Here is a 14191-nt window from a genome sequence, read left to right as displayed (position 1 = left end):
GCACCGAGAACATCTTCGGTGCCGGACCGCGGAGACTCTTAGCAGCCGCGGTCGGCCCCGCCATGGCCTTCCAGACAGCCGTCGGTGTCATCACAGGCGGACAGCGTATATGCGCTGGGCACCGACAGACAAGCGACTCTCTTCCAGGACCCTCTGCAACAGGACCAGGGTCCGCAGCAGTGGGGGTTTTGGACACCCTGGGCGTACCATCAAGCCCAGGGCCCCCAACAGCTTCCTCCTAGGCCTGCAACGGCAGAGCACAGGGTGCCGGAGGCGTCGTTGTCCCGCCCCCCTCCCTCCCCGGAGGGGGAGGAAGGATCGAAGCAGCAAGACCCTGGTCTTGCTCCTGAGCCAGAGGCGAGGGCTGAGGCAGACCCCCCGCTGGACACTTTCTTGCCAGGGGTCTCCTCATCCTCCTCTCCTGATGAAGCGGTGGCTGGCACTTCCTCCGATAGCCCTCCTCCGCTAGATCTCAGGGCACATCAGGACCTCCTCAGGCGAGTAGCACAGAATCTGAGCCTGCAAGCCGAGGAGGTCTCCGAGATCGAGGACCCCGTCGTCAGCATCCTCTCCTCCGATGCTCCCACCAGGGTCACCCTCCCCTTCATTAGGACGATCCAGGCCAACGCCAATACAATCTGGCAGTCACCGGCCTCCATCCCCCCTACGGCGAGGGGCGTCGAAAGGAAGTACATGGCCCCCTCCAAGGGCTATGAGTACCTCCACGTTCACCCGACACCATGTTCCCTGGTGGTGCAGTCGGTGAACGAGAGGAAGCGTCACGGACAGGAAGCCCCAGCCCCCAAATCCAAGGAGGCCAGGCGTATGGACCTCCTCGGCCGCAAGGTCTATTCGGCTGGGGCCCTTCAGCTCAGGGTTTCCAATCAGCAAGCCCTTCTTAGCCGCTACGCTTTTAACTCGCGGGTGGCAGCGGACAAGTTTAAAGAGCTGCTGCCACAAGAGGCTCGTCAAGAATTCGCGGCGATTCTTGACGAGGGCAAGAAGGTTGCACGAACCTCGTTACAGGCCTCTTTGGACGCTGCAGACTCGGCTGCCCGTACCCTCGCCTCGGGGGTAACGATGCGCCGCATCTCCTGGCTTCAGGTTTCTGGCCTTCCACCGGAGCTCCAATACACCATCCAGGACCTCCCGTTCGAAGGCCAGGGCCTGTTCTCAGAAAAGACAGACCCCAGACTGAAAAGTCTTAAGGACAATCGGGTCATTATGCGCTCCCTCGGGATGCACACGCCTGGGACGCAGCGCAGACCCTTCCGGCCGCAACAACAGCAGCAGCGTCGGCCATACCCCCAGTTCCGCCAGCGGCAGGACCTTAATAGGCGCCGCGGCAGGAATGGAAGGCGCAGACAGTCGGGGAACCAAGGGGGGCAGAATCAAAGCTCCTCCAAGCCCCCGCCTGGGCCCAAACCTTCGTTTTGAAGGTGCGCCCGAGGGCGCAGTACCAGTTTCCCCCACGGATCCTTCCCCCCCCCGTTTTCCAACCGCCTTTCGTTTTTCCTCCAGGCGTGGACCCAAATAACATCCGATCGCTGGGTCTTACGCATGGTGCAGACGGGATACCGCCTGCAGTTTGTATCATTTCCTCCCTCCCGCCCCCCTTCCTCGTCCCTCTTCAGGGACCCCTCTCACGAGCAATTCCTTCGGCAGGAGGTACAGACGCTCCTCAACAAAGGAGCTATAGAGGCGGTTCCGGAAAACGAGAAAGGCAAGGGGTTTTATTCCCGCTACTTTCTGATCCCCAAGGCCAAGGAAGGCCTCAGGCCTATCCTCGACCTGCGAGAGCTCAACAAGTACCTAGCGAAGTTGAAGTTCCGCATGGTATCCCTGGGGACCATTATTCCATCCCTGGATCCGGGAGACTGGTATGCCGCCCTCGACATGCAGGACGCTTATTTTCATATTGCCATATGGCCACACCACAGACGATTCCTTCGATTCGTGGTAGGCCGCCTTCACTACCAATTTGCAGTCCTCCCATTTGGCCTTTCTACGGCTCCGAGGGTATTCACAAAATGCATGGCCGTCGTTGTGGCACATCTTCGACGCAGTCGTATCCACGTGTTCCCTTACCTAGACGATTGGTTAATTCGGGGCACGTCGGAGCTACAGGTTTGCAGCCACGTCCGCAGGATCACCGGCCTGTTTGCTACCTTGGGCCTCATGATCAACGTGGACAAGTCCACCCTGCTCCTGGACTCCACCGTGGCCAGGGCCCTTCTGCCGTTGCCAAGGTTCCAGGCATTGTCGGCGATCATTCAGCGCTTGCGGGCAGCCCCCTTGACATCGATACGGACATGTCTAACCCTGTTAGGCCATATGGCAGCATGCACATTTGTGACTGGTTACGCTCGGCTCCGCATGAGGCCCCTCCAGTCGTGGCTCATCGCACATTACCGGCCGGCAAGGCAACCACTAGACATGCTGATCACAATCCCCCAGGGGGTGCTGGATTCTCTCAGCTGGTGGCTAGACCAGTCCGTAGTGTGTGCGGGGCTCCCATTCCACCCGCCCCAGCCCTCGGTGTCCCTAACGATGGATGCCTCAGATCTCGGCTGGGGGGCCCACCTGGGAACCCTGAGAACACAGGGCCTGTGGTCCCCGCAGGAGGTGAAGCTGCACATCAACATGCGGGAGTTGAGAGCGGTCCGCCTTGCTTGTCAAACGTTCTATCACCAGCTTCAGGGTCGTTGTGTCGCGGTATTTACCGACAACACGACGACCATGTACTATATCAACAAGCAGGGCGGCACCAGATCCTCTCCCCTATGTCACGAGGCGATGCGACTCTGGGACTTTTGTATAGCCCACTCCATTCACCTCACGGCTTCCTTCCTCCCCGGAGTACGGAACACGCTGGCGGACCGCCTGAGCAGATCCTTCCTCTCACACGAGTGGTCCCTTCGCCCGGACGTCGCCCTCTCGATCTTCCAGAGGTGGGGTTGTCCCCGTGTGGACCTCTTCGCGTCCGGGGGGAACAGGAAATGCCAGGCGTTCTGCTCTTTTCAGGGTCGGGAACCCGGGTCTATAGCGGATGCCTTCCTTATTCCGTGGATGACCCACTTGTTCTACGCGTTCCCCCCATTCCCGCTGGTCCACAGGGTCCTTCTGAAGGTGCGCAGGGACAGGGCCCGCGTGATCATGGTAGCCCCGGCGTGGCCCAGACAGCATTGGTACCCCATGTTGCTGGACCTGGCCATAGCCGACCCAGTTCCCCTGCCCCTTCACCCGGACCTGATCACCCAGGAACACGGAACTCTCTGTCACTCGGACCTCCAGTCGCTGCACCTAGCAGCGTGGCTCCTGCGTGGCTGACCAGTTCTGAGTTGCGCTGCTCCACCCCAGTACGGGAGGTACTCTTGGGCAGCAGGAAGCCTTCCACTAGAGCAACATACTCGGCCAAGTGGAAGCGTTTCTCCTATTGGTGCGTGGAGAAAGGTCTCCGCCCGATGGAAGTTTCGGTGGCCAATATTTTGGACTATATTTGGTCCCTCAAACAACAGGGCCTGGCGATATCGTCCCTGCGGGTCCACCTGGCGGCTATCTCCACCTTTCACCCGGGTGGGGATGGCCGCTCCGTTTTTTCTCACCCGACGGTGACTAGATTCCTGAAGGGGCTGGAACGTCTATACCCTAACGTCCGACTCCCTGCCCCGACCTGGGATCTTAACCTGGTGTTGTCTCGGCTCATGGGGCCCCCCCTTCGAGCCGTTAGCTACTTGCTCCCTACTCTATCTTTCTTGGAAGACTGCCTTTCTAGTAGCTATCACCTCAGCTAGACGGGTGTCGGAACTCCGGGCTCTCACGGTAGACCCCCCGTATACAGTCTTCCATAAAGATAAGGTGCAGCTGAGGCCACACCCTGCCTTTCTCCCCAAGGTGGTCTCAGCCTTCCACGTCAACCGAGAGATATTCCTCCCGGTTTTTTTCCCGAAACCTCACTCTTCAGGCAGGGAGCAACAGCTCCACTCGCTTGATGTCCGTAGGGCTCTCGCGTTCTATGTGGAGAGGACCAAACCGTTCCGCAAATCCCCTCAGCTTTTTGTGGCAGTAGCGGACCGCATGAAGGGGCTTCCCATTTCCTCGCAGAGGTTATCCTCATGGGTAACGTCCTGTATCAGGACCTGCTATGAGCTGGCCCACGTTCCTACGGGCCGTGCGACTGCGCATTCTACCAGGGCGCAGGCGTCGTCGCTGGCTTTCCTCGCCCGTGTGCCCATCCAGGAAATCTGTCGGGCAGCGACCTGGTCATTGGTCCACACCTTTGCTTCCCACTACGCCCTGGTCCAGCAGTCAAGAGAGGACGCGGCCTTCGGATCTGCAGTGCTCCATGCCGCGACTTCTCACTCCGACCCCACCGCCTAGGTATGGCTTGGGATTCACCTAACTGGAATGGATGTGAGCAATCACTCGAAGAAGAAAAGACGGTTACTCACCTTTGTAACTGTTGTTCTTCGAGATGTGTTGCTCACATCCATTCCACACCCGCCCTCCTTCCCCACTGTCGGAGTAGCCGGCAAGAAGGAACTGAGGAGCGGGTGGGCCGGCAGGGGTATATATCGGGTGCCATGGCGGCGCCACTCTAGGGGGCGACCTGCCAGCCCACTGGAGTTGCTAGGGTAAAAAGTTTCCGACGAACGTGCACGCGCGGCGCGCACACCTAACTGGAATGGATGTGAGCAACACATCTCGAAGAACAACAGTTACAAAGGTGAGTAACCGTCTTTTCTTTTTTCAGAACTGACCTAGATATTTAGAAGCCTAAGGCCCATTGACTTTCAATGAGATTTAAACTCCTTCAATGTCTTAAGCCACTGTTGAAAATAGCACTTAAGTTATTTTGAAAATTTTACCCATATTCTTATCAGGGTTATATAAAAAGTTAGAAAAGTTAGATGCCTGCAAGTCACCAGGGCCTGATGAAATGCATCCTAGAATACTCAAGGAGTTAATAGAGGAGGTATCTGAGCCTCTAGCTATTATCTTTGGAAAGTCATGGGAGACGGGAGAGATTCCAGAGGACTGGAAAAGGGCAAATATAGTGCCCATCTATAAAAAGGGAAATAAAAACAACCCAGGAAACTACAGACCAGTTAGTTTAACTTCTGTGCCAGGGAAGATAATGGAGCAAGTAATTAAAGAAATCATCTGCAAACACTTGGAAGGTGGTAAGTTGATAGGGAATAGCCAGCATGGATTTGTAAAGAACAAATCGTGTCAAACCAATCTAATAACTTTCTTTGATAGGATAACTAGTCTTGTGGATAAGGGAGAAGCGGTGGATGTGGTATACCTAGACGTTAGTTAGGCATTTGATACGGTCTCGCATGATATCCTTATCGATAAACTAGGCAAATACAATTTAGATGGGGCTACTATAAGGTGGGTGCATAACTGGCTGGATAACCGTACTCAGAGAGTAGTTATTAATGCCTCCCAATCCTGTTGGAAAGATATAACAAGTGGGGTTCCGCAGGGGTCTGTTTTGGGACCGGCTCTGTTCAATATCTTCCATCAACGACTTAGATATTGGCATAGAATATATGCCTATTAAGTTTACAGACTATACCAAACTGGGAGGTATTGCAACTACTTTGGAGGACAGGGTCAAAATTCAAAATGATCTGGACAAATTGGAGAAATGGTCTGAGGTAAACCGGATGAAGTTCAATAAAGACAAATGCAAAGTGCTCCACTTAGGAAGGAACGATCAGTTTCACACATACAGAATGGGAAGAGACTATCTAGGAAGGAGTATGGCAGAAAGAGATCTAGGGGTCATAGTGGACCACAAGCTAAGTATGAGTCAACAGTGTGATACTGTTGCAAAAAAAGCAAACGTGATTCTGGGATGCATTAGCAGGTGTGTTGTAAACAAGACATGACAACAAGACAATTCTTCTGCTCTACTCTGCATTAGTTAGGCCTCAACTGGAGTATTGTGTCCAGTTCTGGGCACCGCATTTCAAGAAAGATGTGGATAAATTGGAGAGGGTCCAGAGAAGAGCAACAAGAATGATTAAAGGTCTTGAGAACATGACCTATGAAGAAAGGCTGAAAGAATTGGGTTTATTTAGTTTGGAAAAGAGAAGACTGAGAGGGGACATGATAGCAGTTTTCAGGTATCTAAAAGGGTGTCATCAGGGGGAGGGAGAAAACTTGTTCACCTTAGCCTCTAATGATAGAACAAGAAGCAATGGGCTTAAACTGCAGCAAGGGAGATTTAGGTTGGACATTAGGAAAAAGTTCCTAACTGTCAGGGTAGTTAAACACTGGAATAAATTGCCTAGGGAGGTTGTGGAATCTCCATCTCTGGAGATATTTAAGAGTAGGTTAGATAAATCAGGGATGGTCTAGACAGTATTTTGTCCTGCCATGAGGGCAGGAGACTGGACTCGATGACCTCTCGAGATCCCTTCCAGTCCTAGAGTCTATGAATCTATGAAAAAACAGCTATCTTTCCCTTGATCTGCAATGTGAGCGTTTGGCCTTTGCAGCCCAAAATTATTGGCTTATTTGTGGCTAGGGAAAGTTATGCATGATAGATTCTGGGCCTTGGAAGCTACGGAAAATCTTTAGGCAGGAACTATGTGTTTGGCTTTGGATAACAATTAAAAGAGATCACAGGAGGTTAAGAGGGCAGGACATGCTACAGGATTTCTAAGATGCCTATGCTCTAGCTACCTAGGTGAGAGGGCTGTGTTTTCACAGATGCACAGCTAACGGAAGTGGATGCATTTGTCATGCAGTGATTTAACTGGATGCTTGGTTTCAGGTGGCAGAATAGAGTGAGCAGAATTGATATGGGATACAGAAGGGAAATGTCACTGGCTTCCTTCCATCCTATGTGATTTATTTCTCATTCCCTCATCAGGAAGTTTATATAAACTTAGTATTAGGCTAAACTGTTCAGATTGTGACCTGTGCCTCTCCTCTTTAGTTTCACTGCTGGTGTCAGGGTGGTGAGTGACATGTAATCTCTTGCTTCCAGTTGTTTAACCAGACCCATCCTGTGATACATGTTAGTTTCTTCTGTAATTGAAGTACTCTTGTAGTTTCAAGGCCGTTTGCGGTGACAATTCTGTTGATTTGGCAGATTTTTGTGATGAGGGTATGAGATGGAACTAGTCTAAATTATAAGAAAACACAACAAAAGAGAAGTGAGAGTAGGGGAACAGGGTAAAACACTGTACAAATGTGCAACAGATAGCAGGTTTGGGAGGCAAGAGAGAATGTTATATGGGAGAGGAAGATAATAGGGTGAAGCGGGATAAAGGATTATTAGGCACTTATTGGTATGTTTTGTAGAAAACAAATGTTCTTAAGGACTGGGTCAGAACATGGTGATGTTATGCAATCAGGATATTTAAAACTTTAGAAAATGGAAAAACTTTAGAAAATAGAAACTACAATGTAAGACTAACAAAGGAAGGTTTAGTAAAATAGGTAGATACAAAACTGAAATTATACAGCCTGGGTAGTTCAATTCTCACATCAGGTAGAGCTTGGATTGAAATGAAAAACAGAAAGAGTAAAAGAGAGATCATTGCGCAGATGTTATAGATTTCCATGAAAGAGTGAGAAAGAAACAAGAAATATTAATATAATTACAATAGCCTTATTGAAAAGATGAGACATTGATCATCAAGAAATTCACATAAACTGGCATTGACTGGTCAGCATAATATAGAAAGGAAGTAATTGTTCTTGAGCAGGTACAGATCATAGCAGTGAAAGTGACTGTAGGCTGCATTCATAAGGAAAATTTGAAGAGGCTAGGCTTATTCACAGTAACAAAAGAAAATTGTGCTAACCTGATTCCAGCTTTTGTTGTGCAGAAGGTACCAGTATTGATGGCAGAACAAATTACTTTCACTGTCAAACATGAAAGCAAGTTACACATGATGCCACTGGTTGTGCTACTCTGTTACCTTCAAGTCTGCAATCTCTAAGGAGTATAGTATGTATCGGTTCAGAGTCCATTTCAGTTCACCATTGCAATTCCGATGAGTTGCCCCAAGTCTTCTCCTCTAGAGAATGTTATGTGCTGCTGCTTTTGCCCTCCCTCGTGAGACCATACAAGGAGATACAACATCCCATTATTAAGGCTAGTAGAAAACCTGTATGTTATCCCACCCGTAGAAATTCCCTGATGTGCAGCATAAAGGTATTGGGCTAGATCCTCAGCTGATGTCAATAAGCGCACCCTAAGTCAATCGAGTTATGCCATTTTAGACCAGTTGAGGATCTGGTCTATTGTCTTCAGTTTCCTAGATATATTTGCAAATGCTCAGCATCTCTCAGGATTTGGCACAGTAGCAGAAATAATCTTATATTGCTATAAAAGCATTTAATGGGCAAAAGACACAACTTTCAGAAACGGATTTTAGAACTGATAAATGTATTGGGTCCAATAAGCTATAAGCTATTTTGGGGGTGGGGAGGTTAAACAGTGCTTTCATCTTTCCATTTCTAAACATAACACCATGTGGAGCATGTAAAATATTAATCTTTCTGCAAGATGATTTCTTATGAAGGCACTTTATGGATAAAAGACAGAAACCAGTGATACAGACCCACTCCCTGCTATATTGATGTCTGTAGCTGTATTGCAAATGGAAATCCATCCCTGTCATCATAGTACTGTAAGCACTCCCTGACAATAGGATCCATACTGCACTCACCTTGGAAAGATTGTTGTGTTGCAAGAATTGATTAGAATAGAACTTTTTCCAAATGACTTAACATAAAATGTGGTGAGTTTGTTCTGGCAGCACTGACACAGGCAGGCTGGGTCCCTCCTGCTGTGTAGTCTTTCTTTTATCGTTATACAGGAACCCGTACTTGCATATTTTCATCTACTCACTAATTATTTGTGCTAGGGCTGTTTTTGAGGTTTGATGCTACAGTATAGAAAGGAAAACCAATCACTGCTTATTAGTGTTTGTTTTCATCTATAGTAATTTCAGCATAGACTCCAGTTGTATATCCATGCTTGCCTTTTTCTCCACCCCAGGGTAACCATATGTCCCTGAATAAAGGAATGTCTCTTGTCCTCAATATCTATCCCAGTGTCCCTGTCTGTTTTACAAAAAACAGACTTCTGCCCCACTTTATGTAAACCCCATCAAACTCTGGCCATCTGAAGGAGCCATAAGCTAGCTGAGCCAATGAAATTGACAGCAGGCTAGCTGAGAGCACGTGTGCCTCATTGACCAGGTCTGTTATATGTCAACACCGTGAGATACCCTCCATGAGACCCCCCCAGTGAAATCTCCCATTCACATAGTAACAGATCCATGTGGAATCAAAGACTCACTCTGAATCCTGGCACTGCTATGAGTGGTGAGCCTACAGGCTGGTCAGCCTCCACCCTCAACACAAGGCTACTGACCTGGCTGGGCCAGCATGTGAATGAGAGACAAAGAATATGTGTGTGGTGTAATGAGAGAATGAGAGGGGTAGAAAAGCAGAGAAGACTGAAGGGTACAGAGAGAGCAGGATTGGGTAGAGGAGAGAAATAGGAAAAAGCCAAAAGAAAACACAAAACATAGAAGGTTTGAGAACAGAAAGCCCAGGTACTTTGAGGAACTTACTAGGACCAAAGAAATAAAAAGGAAACAGAAGAAATACAGTAAGAGAAATTAAATAAATTAAATGTAGCCTTATCTGCAGAAAATTCAGTAACTGGATGGGGGCTAGAGGACTTGGAGAAAACAGTAGAGAGGACACAGAAAACTACTGTTCTTTCACCCACCTTTTACTGACTGTACAGGTTAGGTTTTATTCGGAAAGAGGGAGGGTGACCTCGGAGGAGGAACAGAGGAGTGTTCCATGGCTGAGGAAGTGGGAGAGGAAAAATTGAACACACTTTCCTCTTTTCCACGCCTCCCTCCCGCCAGCTGCCAAAACCTTGGTGTGCGCACCTCATTGACACCCATCAAAGCTGTCTGCTGCATCGTCCCTCCCCACCACAAGATGCATCTTGGTTTTTCATCCTGAAATATGTTTTCTAGTGAAGCAAAATAAAAATCAGCAGATATACGTTCCAGTTGGTTGCACATATCTGGAAAGAATGGATCAACTGAATTTACAGCAATGCATTAATATCTCAGTGGGGTTTAGTCGTCTTATTTCCAGGGCCCTTCCAGATTTTCTCCAAAACCTCTTCTTTTCTCATCTCCAGGCCTTTGACTATTTGTCCTGCACACACTGTTTGTGTTTTTTGGCCACAGTCATCACCAATGTTTAACCACATGAAGTATTTTCCTACCTCTTCTTCTGTCTGTAGACTCACTGTATTTATCAAGTATGGGGAAATGCTGCTATACTTCAGATACAGTGACCGTGGTAAATGTAGACTTTTACAGGTGTGATACATGCTCCTGCCTTGCATCTTTTCCTGCATCACACACTTCCATAAGTACAGTTCCATTTACTCCAGGGTATTCTCCATACTACAGTCAGCACACTTCTTCTCTTTGTGTTTAATTATGCCGTCTTAAAGTAGAACTGAACATTTAACAGAAGTTGCACATTCATGGCACTTTTATTGTATTTTTGATTCAGGAGTAAATACTGAATCGTTGAAGTTTGGGTTCAAAATTTACCTGAATATGTTTTCCCATTCCTATTCCCCACAAATTACACAGTGGCACTGATTAGCAGAAGCGTTTTGTAATACCACTTAAGGCTTTATCACAATGGAGCACTGCCAGTAATAGTCTTTAATTCACTTATATGTACCAATCCATCTCTGTCAGGTTTCTATTAATTTCTTCCCTGTTTTACTCTGTCCCTAGCCCCTATATAATGAGACGTAAGGTCTTCCATTTATGGGAAAATATATATATATATTTTAAATCTCAAGCAAATTGCTTTTGCTCCTGCTTTGCAAACAACTGTGCCATCTTCACATTTATTTCAAGTTTAATCCACTTTTCGCAGGTTAATTTATTTAGAAGAATATGTGTCAGTCAAGAGGCCAAAGAGGCAATAATATTTTTATTGGCTAATTTAGATGAAAAGTTTGAAGATTAGGTTAGATAGATATTTAAACCTGTGTTGTGGTTTTAACACAAACCTTTAGTAGAGATGTATTTCTAAAATATTAGATCTGTGTATGATTGAAACTGTGTTTGTGCACGTATACACAAACAGCACTTATCAGGAATACTTGTGAAAAATTGCACCCTGTTCTGCAATAATCTGTTGTCAAAGTGCAGAATGATAACACGTCTTGTTTACAAAGATGCATGCCAAAGGAATAGAACCTAGATATTTCTGCTTGCATTGGAGTTCTACTGTCTTGAAATATACGTATAGTTTGCATTTAGAACAGCTGAGAGATGTTTTTAAAATTTTGCTTGATGCATTACTGGTTTCCTGTCATTGCTGGAGTAAATCCAAATGTGGGTGTTTGTTTCTTTGTTTCTTTCTAATATTAGGATTGGTGCAAAACATCAGGAGTTACGGCAAAAGCAGGCAAGAGGGCTTGCTGATTACTCCATGAGCCCTGTAAGTCCACCACCTGATGATGATGATGATGATGAGATGGACCCAAATTATGCCAGAGTGAATCACTTCAGAGAGGCTTATCCAGCAGCAAATGTCTACAGGCCATCGTCTCCCCCTGTAGCAGAAACCTTTGGATACCCACGGGATATCCCTTCAGTATCAGGAGAGAGGGAGCATTTGGAAGGACTGTATGCAAAGATAAACAAGCAGCACCATCCACAGCATTCTGCTGACAGGTAATACTACCCAATGGCTGCAGATCACCTGATTTTTCAATTTCACGTGCACTTGCATTTACTGAATAGAAAAAAATGGTTTTACTCTTGATTTACCTCTTTTTAACCAAGAACAGACTTTGCCCCAACAGTAGCCCGAAGGGTCTACATAAAGCAGCAGTCAAATAAAAACATTATAGAAAGGTCCATATTTCACAAACAGAATGAATGAACTGCCTGCTCCAATCCAATTCCTATGCTGCTGAGAAAGTGTTTTTTTCTCTTTTAGACAGGAAAAGTTCTTATTCTTCAGCAAAACTCTGTTTTTAGATCGCTTTTGGTCCTGATGATCAGCCAGTGCCCATTATAACAGGGTTTTGTGTGATGGTGTGATATTTTGCATATGTTTACAGTTTACATTTCCCCAGCTGTGCGATATTATGCACTTTCAATTAGGTTGGGGAGAGAACTGGGAATCATGGCATTTTATGCAGACTGTAAAGTGTAGCTTCACAAGACTGATTACCTTTCACAGCCTTTCCAATAACCAAGTGAGAAAGAAGGAGCAATTTTTAATCCTTACTGTCAAGCTTCCGGGTTGATAGCATTAAAGAAAGATGGTGAAGTTTTTCTTTGAATTAAAAAGAAAACCCTGTGACTCAGTGATACAGCCACCACTGTGAGGTTTCTAAAGCTGGTTACTTCTGGAGTTAGGGAGTATAAGAAATATATGATTTCATTAGTGTTATGGTGTTAATAAATGTACATGGGATTTTTCTTGCCAGTACGTGGCTGTGCAAAGAAGATGAGTGAATGGACATTAGAAGAATTGGGAATATGGGATGCGGGAGCAGTTTAAATATTAGTGAATGAATCTTGTATGGTGGCTTGTAATATGGTTCCTTGCTGCCACATTCTATGCTGGATGTGTTTGAGAGACTGTGAGAGCATAGACATGGAGAGTTTTGAGTTTGTAGAGATACAATACTTTGGATATGTCTTAGCCAGGGCCGGCCCACAATATTTTGGCACCTGAGGCGGGGAGTTCAAATGATACCTCCATTTGGCCCCCATACCCCCTCGCTTGGGCCAAAACTTCAAAAGGTCTCAATTCTGCCTTCTTTCTGTTCTACTCCTCTCATGGTACTGCTCTGCTACCTACCCCAATAAAGGAGAACTAACAACTTAAAATGCCTTGTTCAAAAATTTTAATTAAGTTAACTTGCAAATGGCTGAACAGCAAATGTAACTTTTCTTGTCTGCATAGTAAATACTGGCATTTTTATCTGTTTGAATAACCAAAGTGATGTCTTCTTGGTTGCGAAGATTTGAACTGCTTCCTGAGGGTCCACAGTCTGGGCCAGCTCATGCTCTATTGAGATGGTTGCAAGGCTGACCAGTCTCTCCTATGTCATTGTGGAGCGTAGATGTGTTTCTATTAACTTCAGCTTGGAGAAGCTGCTTTCTCCACTGGCAACTGTTACAGGGAGTGTTAGAAGTATGCGCAGAGCAATAAAAACATTTGGAAAGAGGGTGGTCATCTTATTTGTGCACATATATTCCAGAACAGCCTTTGGAGTTGATCTTGCTGAAATGTATCTTGAAATGGCTTTCAGTTCATCACCTAAATCACTTGCACCAATATTGCGCATGTCGTCATGTGTCAACACTGTCTCCAGTGCCCTGCATTGCTGGTGTAGATCTTCAGGTATAGTGAGGAGTTTTGGAATATCATACAACATCCCAAATATACTGTTGTTCATTGAGCTGTATTAAATGTTCTTCAGCTGACTGTATTGCACAATCTAGCACCTGCTTAAAGAATTCAACTTTGAATTGTTGTTTGGGGTCTCTTATGGGATTATCCTGTACCTCATAATCAAAATGTCATCCTCTTCTTCGGTTACTCTTGTATTCTTGAATGGGTGGGAAAATAGCTTCAGTGTGAAGTTCCTCTGCCAACTTCTGTGCACTCTTCAGAACGTTTTGAAATCCCTCATCTGACCATAAGACTGTAGGTATGCCATTGCTTTATCCAGTTGTTCCATCGCTCCAGATAATATCAAGTTCAACACCTTGAAATCTCTTGCTTACAACATTTATTTCAAACAGTATGTCATGCCACAACACTAAGCCACATAGAAATTTGAAGTTATGTATGTTTCTGGTGATTCCATTTCCCTCTGCCACTGTTCTCCCACAAACAGTTCCTGTCATAGCATTATCCTCCATAATGGCAACTATGGCATCATATATCTTCCCAATTTGGTGTTTTATAGGCTTTATTGCCTTCACTCGACTTTCCCGTTGTGTGACACTCAGTGGTTTCAGTATCAGAGAGGAAACTCCCAGATGTTGCTTCAAAATTTGCCATCGATGAGTTGATGCAGAGAAAAATACATAGATGCTTTGAATTACATTAAAAAATTCAGCAACCTCATTAG

The 14191-nt window shown here is 46.4% G+C and overlaps 1 protein-coding gene across 4 annotated transcripts in view; it reads left to right on the top strand.

Moving 5' to 3' along the window:
* The window catches only part of PARD3B (par-3 family cell polarity regulator beta), a 683847-nt gene that overhangs the window by 551377 nt on the left and 118279 nt on the right, over positions 1–14191 (top strand). For all 4 annotated transcript variants that reach the window (XM_050969567.1, XM_050969566.1, XM_050969565.1 and 1 more), the window contains one exon: positions 11463–11768. In XM_050969567.1, coding sequence (XP_050825524.1) covers positions 11463–11768 — 306 coding nt within the window. The remainder of the gene's footprint in view (positions 1–11462; positions 11769–14191) is intronic.

The sequence above is a fragment of the Gopherus flavomarginatus genome, chromosome 10 (genome assembly GCF_025201925.1).
Source record: "Gopherus flavomarginatus isolate rGopFla2 chromosome 10, rGopFla2.mat.asm, whole genome shotgun sequence".
Lineage (NCBI taxonomy): Eukaryota > Metazoa > Chordata > Testudines > Testudinidae > Gopherus > Gopherus flavomarginatus.
Note: the sequence above shows the minus strand (reverse complement) of the source record. Positions and strands in the feature narration are given on the sequence as shown.